The sequence below is a fragment of the Cetorhinus maximus genome, chromosome 12 (genome assembly GCF_964194155.1).
Source record: "Cetorhinus maximus chromosome 12, sCetMax3.hap1.1, whole genome shotgun sequence".
Taxonomy (NCBI): Eukaryota; Metazoa; Chordata; class Chondrichthyes; order Lamniformes; family Cetorhinidae; genus Cetorhinus; species Cetorhinus maximus.
Genome location: NC_135890.1, coordinates 124,782,642 through 124,801,480, shown reverse-complemented (window position 1 = coordinate 124,801,480; position 18,839 = coordinate 124,782,642). Strand labels below are relative to the sequence as shown.

At 47.5% G+C, this 18,839-nt stretch overlaps 3 protein-coding genes across 3 annotated transcripts in view; 2 read left to right on the top strand and 1 right to left on the bottom strand.

Annotated features, from left to right (window-relative positions):
• eif2b1 (eukaryotic translation initiation factor 2B, subunit 1 alpha) overlaps positions 1–18,839 on the top strand; it is a 1,065,098-nt gene that overhangs the window by 728,825 nt on the left and 317,434 nt on the right. The gene's annotated exons all lie outside the window — the stretch shown is intronic.
• dnah10 (dynein axonemal heavy chain 10) overlaps positions 1–18,839 on the bottom strand; it is a 350,590-nt gene that overhangs the window by 179,565 nt on the left and 152,186 nt on the right. Inside the window, 2 exon segments of the mRNA XM_078554603.1 lie at positions 15,351–15,497; positions 18,350–18,538. Of these exon segments, the coding sequence (XP_078410729.1) occupies positions 15,351–15,497; positions 18,350–18,538 (336 nt within the window).
• On the top strand, positions 1,405–1,889 carry LOC144687962 (small nuclear ribonucleoprotein E-like). The gene is given in 1 exon segment (XM_078554618.1): positions 1,405–1,889. A coding segment is annotated over 1 exon segment (279 nt). The 5' UTR covers positions 1,405–1,433; the 3' UTR covers positions 1,713–1,889.

Genomic DNA, 18,839 nt, shown 5'->3' with positions numbered 1-18,839 from the left:
CAATGCAGCAAGCCAAGGACAGACATGCGGGCAAGACAGCAGGGTGGAGTGTTAAAATGGCAAGCGACAGGGAGGTCTGGGTATTGCTTGTGGACAGACCGAAGGTGTTCTGCAAAGCGGTCACCCTGTCTGCGTTTGGTCTCTCCAATGTAGAGGAAACCGCATTGGGAGCAACGAATGCAGTAGACTAAGTTGGGGGAAATGCAAGTGAAATGCTGCTTCACTTGAAAGGAGTGTTTGGGCCCTTGGACGGTGAGGAGAGAGGAAGTGAAGGGGCAGGTGTTGCATATTTTGCGTTTGCATGGGGAGGTACCGTAGGTGGGGGTTGAGGAGTAGGGGGTGATGGAGGAGTGGACCAGAGTGTCGCGGAGGGAACGATCCCTACGGAATGCAGCCTGGGGGGTGAAGGGAAGATGTGTTTGGTGGTGGCATCATGCTGGAGTTGGCAGAAATGACGGAGGATGATCCTTTGAATGCGGAGGGTGGGGTGATAAGTGAGGACAAGGGGGACCCTATCATGTTTCTGAGAGGGAGAAGACGTGAGGGCGGATGCGCGGGAGATGGGCCGGACACGGTTGAGGGCCCTGTCAACTACCGTGGGTGGAAAACCTCGGTTAAGGAAGAAGGTCTTCAGTGGGACTCCCCCCACAGCAAATACAACAGCTGAAACCCTGTTTTCATAAATGTCTTTTCACCCCTTCCACCTTAGTTCTCTGTTGTCTTTAAATATTTTTTTTGAAAATTCAGGTTCCCTTTCATGTTCCTATTTTACCTCTATTTCGGGTCAATAAAAATTTAAAACGCCTGCCCCTGTTTATTCACGAATCTTCTGTAAAATGCAAATGTTCCTTTGAGCTTTTGAGAGTCCTTTGAAATGCAACAGCTACAAATCAATTTCAAAACTCATCCCCAAATGCTAATTTCAGGCCTCATTAAAAAATGTGAAAAGATAACACCTTTAGTCTTTCATCCATTAGATTCTACAGACAATCTGACTCCAACGACCTCATCTTTGATTAACCCTGGACACACACAGACACAGCTTATCCTTACCTAAACAAAATATAGACATAAACACAGAAATATAAAAATATACCCATATCATCACATGTGTAACACTTGCAATCCCTGCCAATGAAGCTGTTTGCATTAATATCATCTCTGCTTCTCTCCATTTTGAATAATGGCACTGCACCTTATTAAGAGTCTTTAAATCAAACAACTTGAGCTTTATCAGCCTCTCTATATACACAAACACAGAGTCTGGAAAGAGTGTCCTGCAGTCAGTATCACAGTGAAGCAGTCTGGGAAGAGTGTCCTGCAGTCAGTATCACAGTGAAACAGTCTGGGAAGAGTGTCCTGCAGTCAGTATCACAGTGAAGCAGTCTGGGAAGAGTGCTCGCTGCTGTTCCTGTAGGGACGGAGCCGGCGACATGGCGTACCGCGGGCAGGCTCAGAAAGTGCAGAAAGTGATGGTGCAGCCCATCAATCTTATTTTCAGATATCTTCAAAATTGATCCAGGATCCAAGTATGGTTATATGAGCAAGTCAACATGAGGATAGAAGGCTGTATAATTGGATTTGATGAATATATGAACCTTGTTTTGGATGATGCAGAGGAAATTCACATGAAATCAAAATCAAGAAAACCATTGGGCCGTGTTATGCTGAAAGGGGACAACATCACCTTACTACAGAGTGTCCACAGTTAAGAATGGATTCACTGGGACCTCATTATGTCTACACTATAGCAAACTGCTAACTTGTTTTGATAAGCATTTGGGATACTGGTGTTAGTAAATAGATTAAGTTGTGATGCGTTTTTGTACCTAGCTACAGTGATTTTCTGAAATAAAAGTCTTATAACCGTCAAAAAAAAAAAAAAAAAAGTCTGGGAAGAGTGTGGGTGGGAAACAGATAGCTTTCCGATTAAATCTGGAGTCAGGCAGGGCTGTCCTCTCTCGCCTGTCCTTTCCGTGTGTTGCATAGAACCCTTTGCCGAGTCCATCAGGAAGGATCCGGGCATAAGAGGAGTGACGATCCCAGGCAGTGGAGGCACTCAGGTAAAAGCCTCCCTGTACATGGACGACGTCGCCGTCTTCTGCTCGGATCCGCTGTCGGTGCGCAGACTGATGCACATCTGCGACCAGTTCGAACTGGCCTCGGGAGCCAAGGTAAATCGTGGGAAGAGCGAGGCCATGTTCTTTGGGAACTGGGCTGACCGATCCTTTGTCCCCTTCACTGTCAGGGCTGACGGCCTGAAGGTGCTGGGGATATGGTTCGGAGGGACCGGGGCATGCGTTAGAAACTGGAAGGAGCGAGTGGCTATGGTGAAAAGGAAACTGGGCATGTGGGAGCGACGCTCCCTCCCCATTGCGGGTAAGAACCTGGTCATCAGGTGTGAGGTACTCTCGCTGTTGCTGTACGTGGCGCAGGTCTGGCCCATTCCACACTCCTGCGCGACGGCGATCACTCGAGCCATCTTCCGCTTTATCTGGAGGTCGAAAATGGATCGTGTCCGCAGGGACGCGATGTACAAGCCTCTAGATAAAGGGGGAAAAAACGTGCCCAACATCGCCCTCATACTGATGGCCACCTTTGTGTGCGGCTGCATCAAGCGGTGCGTAGACCCTCAGTACGCAAACACCAAGTGTCACTACGTGCTGAGGTTCTACCTGTCCCCGGTGTTGCGAAGGATGGGTCTGGCCACGCTGCCGCGGAACGCTCCAAGTAGTTGGACCGTGCCGTACCACCTGTCCCTGGTGGAAAAATTTATGCAGAAAAACACCTTTGACCACAAGTCCATCAGGCAGTGGTCAGCACGTAACGTCCTAGAGGCCCTGAGGGAAAAGGAGAGGGTGGACCCTGTGGGATGGTTCCCCGAGCAGACTGTCAAAGTCATTTGGCAGAATGCCTCATCGCCAGAACTTTCCAACAAGCACCAAGACGTAGCTTGGCTGGTGGTGAGAAAGGCCCTCCCCGTCAGATCCTTCCTACACGCCAGGAGGCTCACCCCCTCTGCACGTTGCCCTCGAGGTGGCTGTGGTGGGGAAGAGACCGTTGTTCACCTCCTTGTGGATTGTGCCTTTGCAAAGAAAGTCTGGAGAGAGATGCAGTGGTTGCTGTCGAGGTTCATCCCGAGCAGTTCTGTGACACAGGACTCTGTGCTCTACGGGCTGTTCCCAGGGACACACACCGAGACAAACATCAACTGCAGCTGGAGGATCATCAACTCGGTGAAAGAGGCGCTTTGGTCTGCCCGAAACTTGTTGGTCTTCCAGCACAAAGAGTTGTCCCCGACCGATTGTTGCGGACTGGCACAATCCAAAGTCCAGGACTACGTGCTGAGGGACGCACTAAAGCTTGGGGCAGCTGCCGCAAAGGCGCAATGGGGAAGGGTCGCTGTCTAAGACCTTTCTACCACAGCGCACCGAGAGACTGGGAACTGTTTAGAGCCCCTCGGGCTGTACAGATCAAAATGAAAGGCTGTAAATGATTGTAATATTGTTCGTACTGATGCACCTGGTGATACATCTTGTAAAAGTGTAACCTGGATTGTACCCTTGTAATGTTGTTTTTGAAATGGTTTGGAATGTGATTGAAGATTTTTTATGAATAAAGTATATTTTTACAAAAAAAAAAAGTCTGGGAAGAGTGTCCTGCAGTCAGCATTGCGGTGAAGCAGTCTGGGAAGAGTGGGAAGACTTACCTGGCAGGGGAGCGACCATGATCATGGTTCTGCCAGGGCAAGGTCGTGAAGCAAATGCTATAACCAAATGAACCCCATACCATGGGGTACCTAACACCGTCCGAGTCACGGTGAAGGACAGCGAAGGAGGAGGACCTATGGATCGGGCCTTCTTCATCAAGAGGATCCTGTTAAAGGCGTGTGGATTTGAAGCTGCGGAGATCTACTGCCTGCAAGACTTCCCCAGCGCTGGATATTTCGATGTGACGTTCAAGCGAGTGGAAGCCTGCGTCAAGTTCCTGAAGGTGTTCGAGGAGAAGAGAGACCTGTCGGAGATGAAGATCCTGACGGTGGAGCCGCTCTTTGCTCTGCCGTTGCAACGGGACTGGGTGGTGACGGTGCATCTTTACAACTCCTACGTCCCTGTCGCCAACGTGCTCACCTTCCTCACCAGGTACTTCGACAAGGTTGGGAGCTGCACCGAGGTTAGAGACGATTTGGGGATCTGGACATGCAAGCACCAGGTTAAGGTCACGCTCAAGACCGACGGTAAGGGAGCCACCTTCCACCCTCCTTCCAGATTCGCTATCGGGGGAAGCCGTGGCTACCTTGTCTACACTGGGCAACCCAAACTTTGTCACTCATGCGGCAAGGCTGGTCATGTGGCGGCCAACTGCAGCGCCGTCCTCTGCAAGAACTGCAAACAGGAAGGGCACCAGACAAAAGACTGCAACCAGGCTAAGTGCTGCAACCTGTGTGGCGAGGCAGGTCACCTCTACAGGACCTGCCCCAAACGCTGCCGTACTCATGCACAGGCAGCCAAAGCCAACGAGGGGGAAGCAGAAGAAATGCTTCGTGTCACTCCAACCACCAAGGCTCCCAGGGAGAACAATGGGACAAAGGAGGACACAGAGAGAGAGACAAGGTGGAGGAAGAGATTGAGGCAACAGACAGCCAATCAACAGCACTGCCCCCTGAACCTCCCACTCCTCAGGAGAGCAAATCAATGGAGGAGGGGGAGGCAGCAGTGGAAAAGCAGTAGGGGGAGTGGCAGACGGTGAAGAGAGCCAAAAGGAAGAAGGGGCTAAGAAGGAACCAAGCCATTTCCCAGACAAGTGGCAAGAGTCGTCTCCCATCCGACACGGATGACAAAGGCAGCAGCTCTTCAGATGAAAATGTGCCAGGGCAGCACCGACAGAAGAAGCGGCAAAGCTCTAGGGAGTTGGAGGACGAGACACCCCAGCTCCAGAACATTGGAGACAATGAGGAGACCAGCCCACCCCAACTTTGCCTACAACCCGAAGAGGCCAGTGCACCACAGCCCCAGGAATCTGGGAGCAGTGAGGCGCTCAGCGCACCCCATCTCCGGGAAGCCGGGAGCAGCAATGCCCCAGAGGGGGAGAGGATTGGAGAAGCTTCTCCAACAAAGGTCATTTCAAACCCCGCTCTCTGCACGGACCCCCAGACGCCACCCGAGCAGAACACTGCCAATGGGGATTTCCTCAGCCCATCCAAAGTGAGGCAATTTGAGCACACTACGGGTATGAAGGAGCAGACTAAAGGTCTGGGACTCTCAGAGACAACAGGTTTGGTAAGAGAATAAATGCTTTAAAATGGGTTTAAAGATTGTATCCATAAATGTGCGTAGCATTAAATCTACTGCGCGGTGTGTTGCGACCTTGGACTACCTTGCCAAGGTCAAAGCTGACCTGTTGTTTCTGCAGGAGTGTGCGATACCGCACCTCAGCTCCTACAGGCAATGGTCACGATGGTGGTCCCATGGGCCATCGATCTGGTCGGGCAGAAACGACTCTCGTTCCTCCGGCCTGGGTATTCTGCTGCGGGGAGGCAACTTCACCGTCTCCGAGGTTAAGGAGGTGGTGGGCGGGCGCCTCCTCGTAGCAGACGTAATGTACAAGAACGCTCCACTCCGGTTAATTAACGTGTACGCCCCGTCACAAGGGGCTGAGCGGCTGGAGGTTTTTCAGCAGCTCCCACTGCTGCTGGCAACCTCAAGGCCGGTCATTCTAGGCAGTGACTTCAACTGCATCATCGATGCGGCTGGACGATCCGGCAGGGCTGACAGCAGATTGGACGCTACGTCCAGATCCCTGATGGAAACAGTTAAGGATGCCAAGCTGCACAACGTCTTCAGCAACCCTGCAGACAGAGCGCAGCGTAGATACACCTGGTCACGGCCAGACGGATCCATCTGTTCCAGGATAAACTTCCTGTTTGTGTCCCGTGCATTCGCAGTCAGATCCAACGACGTCAAGCCGGTGTTTTTCTCTGACCACTGCCTCCTACTGGCTGACTGCCACTTAGAGAAGGACCAGAGGGTGGGCAGGGGGGCATGGAAGCTAAACGTGCAACTGCTGACCCCAGAGAACACTGAGGAGCTCAAGAGGGATTACAAAAGTTGGAGAACCGTGAAACCCCTCTTTGAGTCCCTGACACACTGGTGGGAAGCGATCCAGGGAAACATCAAGAGGTTTTTCATTCTCAAAGGCACCCAGAAAGCTAGAAAGGAGCAGAGGGAAATGTCCCGACTCCAGAAAAACATGCAGAATCTGCTCCGGCTGCAGTCGATGGGGGTCGATGTCAAGGAGGAACTCCTAGAGGTGAAGAGCCAGCAAGCCTCGCTCTTTGCCTCGGAAGCCTCCAAGATCATCTTCCGTTCCAGAGTCCGCTCCGTGGAGCAGGATGAGAGGTGCTCACGTTTCTTCTTCCAAAAGGTACACACAGAGAGCTCTGTGATCAGCAGCCTGAAGGAAGAAGACGGCTCAGTAAAGTCATCACAGTCCGACATTTTGAGGATCAGCAAATCCTTTTATGCCAGATTGTATGACGTGAAGCCCACAGACAGCACGGCCTCCCAGTCCTTCCTGTCCTCTATCACGGAGGTCTTAGATGACAGTACACGGGAGAGCCTGGACAAACCGCTAACTCCTGACGAACTGACTAAGGCCCTGGAGTCCTTCGAGAAGAGTAAAACTCCCGGAAGCGACGGCTTGCCGGCGGAGTTGTATTCGGCTCTGTGGGACTGGATCAGCCCAGACCTGCTAGAAGTGTACGAGAGTATGCTCCTGGCCGGCAGTATGTCAGAATCCATGAGGAAAGGCATCATCACCCTCATCTACAAGCACAAGGGGGAAAGGAGGAAATTAGAAATTGGCGACCCATTTCACTGTTGAATGTGGACTATAAGATTCTGTCCAAGGTCATCGCCAATCGGGTCAAATCCGCTCTGGAATTGGTGATCCACCCTGACCAGACCTGCACTGTGCCGGGCAGGAAGATCTCTGACAGCCTCGCGCTGCTCAGGGATACGATTGCCTATGTACAGGACAGGGGTGTGGATACCTGCCTCATCAGCTTGGATCAGGAGAAGGCCTTTGACAGAATATCGCACACCTACATGGTGGATGTGCTCTCCAAAATAGGGTTTGGGGAGGGAATTCGCAATTGGATCCAACTGCTCTACACTAACATCAGTAGTGCAGTCTCAATCAATGGGTGGGAATCAGATAGCTTTCCAAGTAAATCTGGAGTCAGGCAGGGCTGTCCTCTCTCGCCTGTTCTTTTTCTGTGTTGCATAGAACCCTTTGCTGAGTCCATCAGGAAGGATCCGGGCATAAGAGGAGTGACGATCCCAGGCAGTGGAGACAGTCAGATCAAAGCCTCCCTGTACATGGATGATGTCGCCGTCTTCTGCTCGGATCCGCTGTCAGTGCGCAGACTGATCCACATCTGCGACCAGTTCGAACTGGCCTCGGGAGCCAAGGTAAATCGTGGGAAGAGCAAGGCAATGTTCTTCGGGAACTGGGCTGACCGATCCTTTGTCCCCTTCACTGTCAGGGCTGACGGCCTGAAGGTGCTGGGGATATGGTTCGGAGAGACCAGGGCATGCATTAGAAACTGGAAGGAGTGAGTGTCTATGGTGAAAAGGAAACTGGGCATGTGGGAGCGATGCTCCCTCTCCATTGCAGGTAAGAACCTGGTCATCAGGTGTGAGGCACTCTCGCTGTTGCTGTACGTGGCGCAGGTCTGGCCCATTCCACACTCCTGCGTGGTGGCGATCACCCGAGCCATCTTCCGCTTTATCTGGAGGTCGAAAATGGATCGTGTCCGCAGGGACGCGATGTACAAGCCTCTAGATAAAGGGGGAAAAAACGTGCCCAACATCGCCCTCATACTGATGGCCACCTTTGTGTGTGGCTGCATCAAGCGGTGCGTAGACCCTCAGTACGCAAACACCAAGTGTCACTACGTGCTGAGGTTCTACCTGTCCCCGGTGTTGTGAAGGATGGGTCTGGCCACGCTGCCGCGGAACGCTCCAAGTAGTTGGACCATGCCGTACCACCTGTCCCTGGTGGAAAAATTTATGCAGAGAAACACCTTTGACCACAAGTCCATCAGGCAGTGGTCGGCACGTAACGTCTTAGAGGCCCTGAGGGAAAAGGAGAGGGTGGATCCTGTGGGATGGTTCCCCGAGCAGACTGTCAACGTCATTTGGCAGAATGCCTCATCGCCAGAACTTTCCAACAAGCACGTAGCTTGGCTGGTGGTGAGAAAGGTCTTCCCCGTCAGATCCTTCCTACACACCAGGAGTCTCACCCCCTCGGCACGCTGCCTTCGAGGTGGCTGTGGTGGGGAAGAGACCGTGGTTCACCTCCTTTAGATTGTGCCTTTGCAAAGAAGGTATGGAGAGAGATGCAGTGGTTTCTGTCAAGGTTCATCCCGAGCAGTTCTGTGACACAGGACTCTGTGCTCTACGGGCTGTTCCCAGGGACACACACCGAGACAAATATCAGCTGCAGCTGGAGGATCATCAACTCGGTGAAAGACACTCTTTGGGCTGCCCGAAACTTGTTGGTCTTCCAGTGCAAAGAGTTGTCCCCAACCGAGCGTTGCAGACTGACACATTCCAAAGTCCAGGACTATGTGCTGAGGGACGCACTAAAGCTTGGGGCAGCTGCCGCAAAGGCGCAATGGGGAAGGGTCGCTGTCTAAGACCTTTCTGCCACAGTGCACCGAGGGACTGGGAACTGTTTAAATCCCCTCGGGCTGTACAGCTCAAAATGAATGTCTGCAAATGATTGTAATATTCATTGTTTGTACTGATGCACCTTGTGATACATGTTGTAAAAGTTGAACCGGATTGTACTTTTATAATGGTGATTTTGAAATGGTTTGGAATGTGGTTGAAGATATTTTATGAATAAAGTAAATTTTTGCAAAAAAAAAAGTCTGGGAAGAGTGTCCTGCAATCAGTTGCTGTCTAAGACCTTTCTGCCATAGTGCACCAAGGGCTGAGAATTGTATAGACACCTCGGGCTATACAACTCACAGAGGTTGTATGTAGTGAATACTAAATGTATCATAATTGTATTGAAGCACCTCAGAGTGCAACATGATGTATGTCGATGACTCCAATACCATTGCACTGTCTGTCACAACCGTATTGAAACGACTGTAACATTCATTGATTGTATTGAAGTACCTCATGATCCATGTGTAAAAGTTGAATGTGATTGCACTTTTTGTGATGGCCATTTAGAAATGTTTTATAATATTCTTTCAGATATTTTATGAATAAAGTACATTTTTCCAAAAGAAAACAAGAGTGACATCACAAGACAGCGCGAGAGAGCGACGGAGAGATCAGAACCGGTGCAAGTGCGGGGAAGCTTGAAAAAGTGACATCAGCATAAAGGTGAGAGCTGATTGGTGAGTAGTGGGTAAATGTTTTTCTCCAGTTTTTCTCCAGTTTAAAATAGATTAAGCTAAAGAAAGGTAAGAGTTCTAGTTTTTATTTAAAATGCATAAATAATTTAACATTTTTTTTACTGTATTTAACTTAAAGTAAGAGTTTTTTTTCCAACTAGAGGCATGGCAAGGCAGCTCAGTCCCATGTTATGTGCCACCTGCAACATATGGGAAGTCCTAGACGCTCCTTGCGCTCCGATCAACCACGTGTGCAGGAATTGCCACCAGCTGCAACTACTTGGGCTCTGAATTTTGGAGCTTGAGCAGCAGCTGGAGGCACTGAGGTGCATCCGTGAGGCTGAAAGTTTCGTGGATAGCACATTTTTAGACGTGGTCGCCCCACAGCTTACGGAAGTGCAGACAGAGAGGAAATGGGTGACCATCAGTCAGAAGAAAGTTGTCAGGCAGGTAGTCAGGAAATCCCCAGGGTGCATCTCGCTCGAGAACCGTTTTTCTGTGTTGGGAAACGGTGAGGGTGATGGTTCCTCTGGGGAGTGCAGCCACGCTCATGGCACTGAGAGTGACTCAGCTGCACAGGGTAGGAAAAAGAGGGGAAGAGCAAGAGTGGTATCAGTCTCGATAGTAATGGGAATAGACAGGCGTTTCTGCGGCCGTAGACGTGACTCCAGGATGGTATGTTGCCTCCCTGGTGCCAGGGCCAATGATATCACTGAACAGCTGCAGGGCATTCTAAAGAGGGAGGGCAAACAGACAGAGATTGTGATACATATTGGTACTAACGACATAGGTAGAAAGAGGGATGAGGTCCTGCAAGCAGAATTTAGGGAGCTAGGAAGCAGATTAAAAACAGGACATCAAAGCTAGTAATCTCTGGATTACTTCCAGTGCCACACGCTAGTGAGTATAGAAATAGGTTAGTGTGGCTGCAGAGATGGTGTAGGAGGGAGGGGTTTAGATTTCTGGGACATTGGGGCCACTTCTGGGGGCGGTGGGACCTGTACAAGGCAGACAGGTTGCACCTGAACCGGAATGGGGCAAACATCCTTGCGGGGAAGTTTGTTAGGAAGGCATAGAAATTATAGGCCAGTTAAGGCTCAAGGAAGTTTGACAAGGTTGGATGGTATTTATTTTAATGCAAGGAGTCTCACAAATAAGACAGATGAGTTGGGGGCACAAATTAACACATGGAAGTATGATCTCATTGCTGTCACAGAGACATGGTTGAGAGAGGGGCAGAATTGGCAGCTCAATATTCCAGGGTCTTCAGGCGAGACAGGGAAGGAGGTAAGAGAGGAGGGGGTATCGCAATATTGATCAAGGAATCAATTACAGCAGTAAGGAGGGATGACATCTTAGAAGGCTCCTCAAATTAAGCCAAAGGAGGAGATAGCAGGGGCGCTGGCAATAATTTTCAATACCTCTCTGGCCACAGGAGAGGAGCCAGAAGACTGGAGGACAGACAGTGTGGTACCGTTATTCAAGAAGGGAGGAAGGGATAAACCAGGGAACTACAGGCCAGTCAGTCTAATCTCAGTGGTGGGGGAACTATTGGAAGTAACTCTGAGGGACAGAATTAATCTACATTTGGAGAGGCAGGGATTAATCAAGGACAGTCAGCATGGTTTTGTTAAGGGGAGGTCATGTCTGACCAATGTGATTGAATTTTTCGAAGAGGTGACCAGGTGTGTAGATGAGGGCAATGCATTTGACGTAGTCTGCTTGGACTTCAGCAAGGCTTTTGATAAGGTCCCGCATGGGAGACTGATAACGAAGGTAAGAGCCCATGGGATCCAAGGCAATTTGGCAAATTGGATCTGGAATTGGCTGAGTGGCAGGAAGCAGAGGGTGATGGTCGAGGGGTGTTTTTGTGACTGGATGCCTGTGTCCAGTGGGGTTCCACAGGTATCGGTGTTGGGTCCCTTGCTGTTTGTGGTTTATATAAACGATTTAGATTTGAATGTAGGAGGGTTGATAGTAAGTTCGTGGATGACACGAAAATTTATGGAATGGTAAATAGTGAGGAGGATAGCCTTAGATTACAGGAGGATATAGACAGGCTGGTCAGATGGGCTGATTCGTGGCAAATGGAATTTAATCCGGATAAGCGTGAGGGGATGCACTTGGGCAGGACAAACAAGGCACGGGAATACACAACGAATGGAAGGACCCTGGGAAGTACTGTGGATCAGAGTGACCATGGTGTGCATGTCCACCGGTCCCTTAAGGTAGAGGGACAGGTAGATAAGGTGGTTAAGAAGGCATATGGGATACTACCCTTTATTAGCCGAGGCATTGAATATAAGAGCAGGGAGATTATGCTGGAACTGTACAAAACGTTGGTTAGGCCACAGTTAGAGCATTGCATGCAGTTCTGGAATCCGCATTATAGGAAGGATGTGATTGCACGAGAGAGAGTGCAGAGGAGATTTACCAGGATGTTGCCTGGGCTGGAGAGTTTTAGTTATGAGGAGAGATTGGATAGACTGGGGTTATTTTCCCTGGAGCAGAGGAGATTGAGGAGGGACATGATTGAGGTGTATAAAATTATGAGGGGTATAGATAGGGTAGACAGGAAGGAGCTTTTCCCCTTGGTGGAGGGATCAATAACCAGATGGCATAGATTTAAGGTAAGGGGCAGGAGGTTTAGAGGAGATAAAACCATAGAACCATAGAACACTACAGCACAGAAAACAGGCCATTCGGCCCTTAGTCTGTGCCGAAATATTATTCCGCTAGTCCCATTGACCTGCACCTAGTCCATAACCCTCCAGACCTCTCCCATCCATGTATCTATCTAATTTATTCTTAAAACTTAAGAGTGAGCCCGCATTTACCACGTCAGATGGTAGCTCATTCCACACTCTCACCACTCTCTGAGTGAAGAAGTTCCCCCTAATGTTCCCCCTAAACCTTTCCCCTTTCACCCTAAAGCCATGGCCTCTCATGTTTATTTCTCCTAATCTAAGTGGAAAGAGCCTGATGTGAGGAAGAATTCTTTCACCCAGAGGGTGGTGGGAATCTGGAACTCACTGCCTGAAAGGGTGGTAGAGGCAGAAACCCTCATAACATTTAAGAAGTATTTGGATGTGCACTTGCGATGTCATGGCATACAAGGCTATGGGCCTAGTACTGGAAAATGGGAATCGAATAGTTAGGTAATTGCTTAGCCGGCGCAGACTCGTTGGGCCAAAGGGCCTTTTTCTGTGCTGTCGACCTCTATGACTCAATGACAGGCCCCTAAAGAATACAGTTAAGTGGTGATTACAGCAATAAATAAGCAATCCTGAGATTCTGAATTCATCTTTCCATGCCACACTTTAAAGCTAAATTCAATTTTATCTGGTGGGTGGGAATCAAAGAAATAGGCGTGACTGTAATAAAAATCCAAAGGCTTTGGGCGGTATCAAAAATCAGTTTCACAATGTCATGAAACCAATTTGTGATCGTCCGCTCAGCCTGTCAATGGCGGGCACGTTTCCCATCATCAGGAACCTCATTGTAATGCATCTGCATATCATTATAAGACTACCCTGCCGGAATCATACCCCCACACTGGATCGTCTGGCCACATCAATGTGTTTCACAACTGCACATAAGTGAAATGCACTTGGCAAGTTGCACTTCACTTGGGACTTTGAGGTTTGTTTGCCTACCTTGCTTCGGGCAGCACTCGCAGTCATTAGTGCCAGGCTTCACAGGCAGCACCACAGCACTTTTAGGGGCACTCACAGGCAGGTCTCTATCTACCAGACCAGCCATAAGGTGGGGGTGGTTTTGTACGGCTGCAGGGCTAGGGCTTGCTTGAGGAAGTGACCTCAGGCAAGGAAAGAGGCTGATGGGTGAGAGCTGCATTGAGGAAGGGGGGTATCCCAGAGTTTGTTTGGGGGCACAAGTTAATCTGTGTAAGTGGCTTCAAGATGGTGAGGGCTGAGGAGGCAGTCTCCAGAGCAGATGAGGCCAGATGGAGATGTGAAGATGTGTGTGAGACAGTGAGTGGTGATGTCCCTTGAGCTGGCAGTGAGTGAGATGCCAGTGAATGTGTGTTGGCCTTGCGAGTGTGTGAGTTTAGAGTGATGAGATGGTTGCCTTACCCTGGCGGCATGAGTGAGATCAATCAGCCTCTTTCTGCATTGGATGGCAACCTCTTCTGTGCAACATTGGCACTGATCACCACTGCCATCGCCTCCCAAGCTGGAGTGGTAATGTTGCTGCCCCTCCTGTGGCCACAGCGGGGGTAGAGGGTACCATGGCAGGCCTCCAAAGCATCCAAAAGGTGCTCAAGGGGCACGTCACTAAACATGAGGGCTGCAGTCTTCTTGCCTTTCACGGTCTTGTCTTATTTGTAGCAGTCCTGGGTTGGAAGCACTGAGAGGTGTGCTTGCGGCTGTGCTTTTAATGTGGTGCTCGGTGTGATGAAGCGGTGAGGTGTCGACATGGCGGGTAAATCGGAGCCCATCCACCTTGGAAACGGCATGCTTCCTGGGAATGCATAATTAATGCGGCGGGTTTGGGACAATACAGCGTGAGAAGCCACCATTGCAGCCAGCAGGTAAAACACCGTTTTACTTGCCTGCTACCACACTTAATGCAATTCTGGGACCGCTCGGCCTTCATCATTGGTCACGCTTACCTAGTCTGGCTCCAGTCCCCCTTTGTAGTTGGTTCTTATTGCCTTCTACAGTCACACAGTGAGCCACTCAGTTGCAAGAACAATCACTCGAAGAAGACTGGGACAGACTTTCACAACCACCAGATGTCTCAAGGCACTTCAGAGCCAATGAAGGACTTTTGAAATGTAGCTACTGTTGTAATTTAAGAAATGGTTAGAAAACAAGGTATGTCTCTCATGACAAGGGGCAAGTGTCTTATTACAAGGGGCAGGTATCCCAAAACGTTAAGTGGGACCAGTGTTTTTTTTATTGATTCACAGGATTGAACTGCTGCAGTCCATGTGGTGTAGGTACAGAAGGCAGCTCACCACCACCTTCTCAAGGGTAATTAGGGATGGGCAACAAATGCTGGCTTAGCCAGCAACGCCCACATTCCATGAACGAATAAAAAAAAGGAGGTCTGGGAGGAGTTTTTCACTTTCCTTCCTGTTATTGGTCCTGATTTTAACATTTTTTGTGCCTCTCTAAGCAATCCAAATGGAACATCTCTGTATCGTAACGCACAGCGCTTAATAACTACATGGGAAAGGCCGGATGGACCAGTAGATCTTTTCCTGTCATTGTTCACATGTCCATATGTGCCCAAAAAAATATAGCTCTCGCTTCAACTCCAAGATGGATCTTAAATTAGACTGGCTTTGTATTAATGACTTTGTACTGACTACAAGATCCTTTTCCCTCTCTGCCTTTGTTATTGGATGCCCCTCATCTATAGGTCTATACAATAAAAGCCATTTGCTACCTCTTAACCTAACTAATTAACTCATTCAGATTTGTTTCAACTCTATTTCGCTATCATACACTTGTCTTTAGTAAATGTTACATGTTACAAAGGGTAATCTCCTTGAAGCTATTTATTGGGGCCCAGCTATACCCCAATGGAATTCTACTAGTTACTTATAGTCACTTGGTAGCACAGAACTTGAGTATTGCTGAAAAAAAGAAATGCTGTTGAAGCTTTTCATCTTGTACTCATCAGGACAATTCACAAGAATACCAATTGTAAGGGGAAAAACAATTTATACTGCATAACAGAGTCGATTGGTTGGCAAGCGGAATCTGATCGGTAGAGGCATTGCCATGGAGAATGTACCAGGGAACAGTGAACTGCCAAACTGTTTAAATTTTTTTCAGCAATACTAGTTACTTGGGCCAGGCGGAACTTATTCCTGTGATCTTCAAATGTTTCCTGTTGCAAAGCTAGTTTTCAATCCAACCAACAAATTTGCCACTGATACCATAAGCCTTAACACCTTCTTTACCTCACTGATATCAGGAGACCCTCGCTTCAATTCACCAGCCATGACAAGTACAGACTTGAGAGCTCGAAGTCCAAAGTCATAGTGATGTTGTTTAGAAAGCTGCTCCTTTCCCAGTTTATAAAGCACTGTCATCTTCTTTGCAAGGATCTATATTTCAAGGGAAACAATGTGAAATATTTAAAAAACTGAACTAGAGCAGATTATTCCCAGTTAAAATAAATAATGTACAAGGTTAAATGCATACTTTCCACTATTTTTTTAAAATGTTGATATATACATATATGTCAACTTTTAATCAAGCATTCTATTTATACAAAATAAAAACAGAAAATTCTGGAAAAACTTAGCAGGTCTGGCAGCATCTGTGCAGCGAGAAACAGAGTTAACGTCTCGAGTCCATATGATCTCTGAAGAAGAGTCAAGAAGAAGGCTGTTCAAAAGTCATACAGGATGCTTACCTTTATAAATAAAGGAACAGAGTGAAAAAGCAAGGATGTTATGCTAAACTTTTGTAAGAATCTGGTTAAGTTCAAGCTGGGGTACCGTGGCCATTTTTTGGCACCTTTAGGAAGGACCTTAGAGAGGGGGCAGCAGAGATTTACTAGAGGAGATTTACTGATCAAGAACGTTCTCCAGAACGTTCTCCACCACCATCTCAAGGATATTTAGGGATGAACAACAAATGCTGGCCTTGCCAGCGATGTTCACATTCCATGAAGCAATAGAAGAAATTCCACTCCCGCTGTTCCCTTAACACAATCACTGCCCCATTCAATATTAGGGTAGTTAATGTCCCCATTATCATACTATACAGTTCTTGCACCTCTCAGTAGTTTCTTTGTAAATCTGTTCCTCTATCTCTTTTTTACTATGTGGTAGCTTATCAAATATACCAAGTAATGTCAAAGCTCCTTTATCATTTCTTAATTCCAACTGAATAGGTTCTGTGTTAGGATATAGAAATAGTTTAAGTTATATTTGTATTCGCATGTTATGAATAAGGTATATCTTTAAGTTTAATTTATATTCTTTCTATTTGTGGGTTAAAAAGATGAGACCTGGGATCTAGTTTCATTTTAGAGTGGAGACAGGAGGTCTAAGGCTTTGTTTGGTGTGCCTGCGTTCTAATGAATTTTATGACCCTTGAAGTGGAGAGCTGTGTTATCAAGGTGGGGGGTAGTGGTTTAGGGAAGTTAAAACAAAGTAGAAAAGACAGGGCTGTTACCTAGCAGCAAAGGTCCAGAGAGGGAGCTGTTAAGAATATGGCAGTGAGGGGAGGCCATCACACACACACGCATACACACACGCACACACAGTTTCAGTTCAGTTGAAGCCAGGATTCCAGGGAAGCTGGACAGGAGAGGAAACTGCAGGATCCGGTTCCAGAAACTAAAGAACAAAGTCCCCAAATCCAGGGGAGTGGAACACGAAAGGCCCCAAGAGGACAGTTAAGTCAAAGGAAAAGGAACCTGGAAAAGGTCCTGTTAAGTGAAGTTAAGAATGAGGAGCAGAGAGGAAGCTTAAAGAAAAGAAAGCTGAAGGAAGCAGACTTAAAGCAAAAATGGCTTGCAAAAAGCCAGAAGGTCCAAGGAGACAGCTGAAGGTCTGTAACTCATTACTATGGGCAGTGGTGTTCTGTTGGCATGGCTGAGCATTTGACAGAGTGTGGAAGGGAGCTTGAATGCACGTGGCGATCCAGGGGAGAGGAACAGCGAAAGGAGAGGTCGAAACCCTGGAAGTGGATCTTTGCAGAAGGCATTTCAGAGAAAGCGTCAGTTTGGGAGAAGATTTCAAAGCCAGTTCTTCAACAGTGGGGATTGGAAACCCTTGTGTGACAAGTATCTGGGGGAGTTGATCAGAAACTCATAGCATCTGTTTGGGATGACATCTGTCATTTGGTTTCAGAGAGTGGAGTGCCTGACCACAGGTCGTCTATTGGTTTATAAGGGCTGTGTACTTACTGTGAATATTAGGATATAAAATAACTTTTGTAACTTGTGTTATCCTTACAAATTTGTATAACTCTGTAAAGGTATAGTTGTGGGCGAAGGAGCATTGCAATATAGTTCATTTTTTCTTGTTTAATAAATGTTTTAGTCTTTTGTTAAAAGTTCATCAGCTGACTCCTGTGACTGTTCAGTAGCCACTCTCCAAGTATCTAAACAAAAAATCAAAGTTAGGCTCTATCAAGCAGGGTTCCACTTTAGAATCTGACTTATCTAGTAGTAACATCAGCTGGGATTGTAACATCTGTCTTTGGCCTCTCAAGTTCATTCTCTTTTTCTAGAACTGTAATAATTTCCTTAATCAAAATTGTTACTCCTGCTCCCTTTTACCTTCCATCTTTTTCCTGAATACCTTGTAGCCAAGAATATTAAGCATCCAATCCTCCCCTTTTTTTCTGGAACCAGGTCTCCATCATCACCACTACACAGTATGCCCATGTGGCTAATTGCAACTGCAGCTCACTAGCCTTACTTAGCAAACTTTGTGCATTTACACACCTGTACTCCAACTTAGCCCACTTTGTATTTTCTTTGATCCCACCTAATCTGTATTACAATTGTCAGATTTGTTGTCAGTGAGGTGTCTTTGACATTGGCAGAATAAGTGTAAAATTGTTTGAGCCAAAGTAAGTAGGTGTTCCAGCACAAAGGATTTGCAGAATGCCCTCTAAACGCAAGTCTTGGTAACAGTCACCAAATAATACATGGTGGGTTACGCAGAGTAATGTCCCTGTTGTAGAACGCAATAGATCTTCTTAAGTGATGCCAGCAATGCTATAGAAAATTGATTCATAAAAATAAATATGGTAAAGTCAAAATGAATATCTTCAAAAATTGGTTTCATGTCATTTTTACTTAGTTTTTTTTCATAATATGATTTTCCTCCTCCAGTCTTATGAAAAGAGCATTCAAGTAACAAATTTCTGGACAAAATGAACTTCCATTTAAAACTCAGCGGGCTGATTTTGAACTACAAATTTGCAGTCCTCCTACCTTTGCCATAAGAAATCCCTCTGAGAAAAGCATAATTTCACAGATTTGCTGAAGGTCAGGGACAATCACGACCACGGGTCTGAAGAGAGCTTTCACCGATTCTGGAAGCTCTGTACGCCCAGCATAACCAGGATTCATGGTGATAAAAATACCAATTCGACTATCCAAAGTAATCTCCTGCCCTTCAAACTATATGAATAAAACCAGGGAAAATACAAGAAAAACAGACAAGATGTCAGCACCATAATAAGAAGTAAGAGTGCCTACATAACAGATTATTACATCATGATTACACAAATAAAAAAGAATAATCTCTGTGAAGCCAGTACATGGGTCCAAGTTTTCACCAAGTTGGGATAATTCGGGATCCCTTTTAAAAGTGGTGGGCAGGAGTGGATTCCAGGATTCCCCAGATCTAGTTTCCAACAGTTTTCACCGGCACAGAATCCCACTCTTGCCGGCTCCATCATGGAGGTGAGCAGTTTAAAAC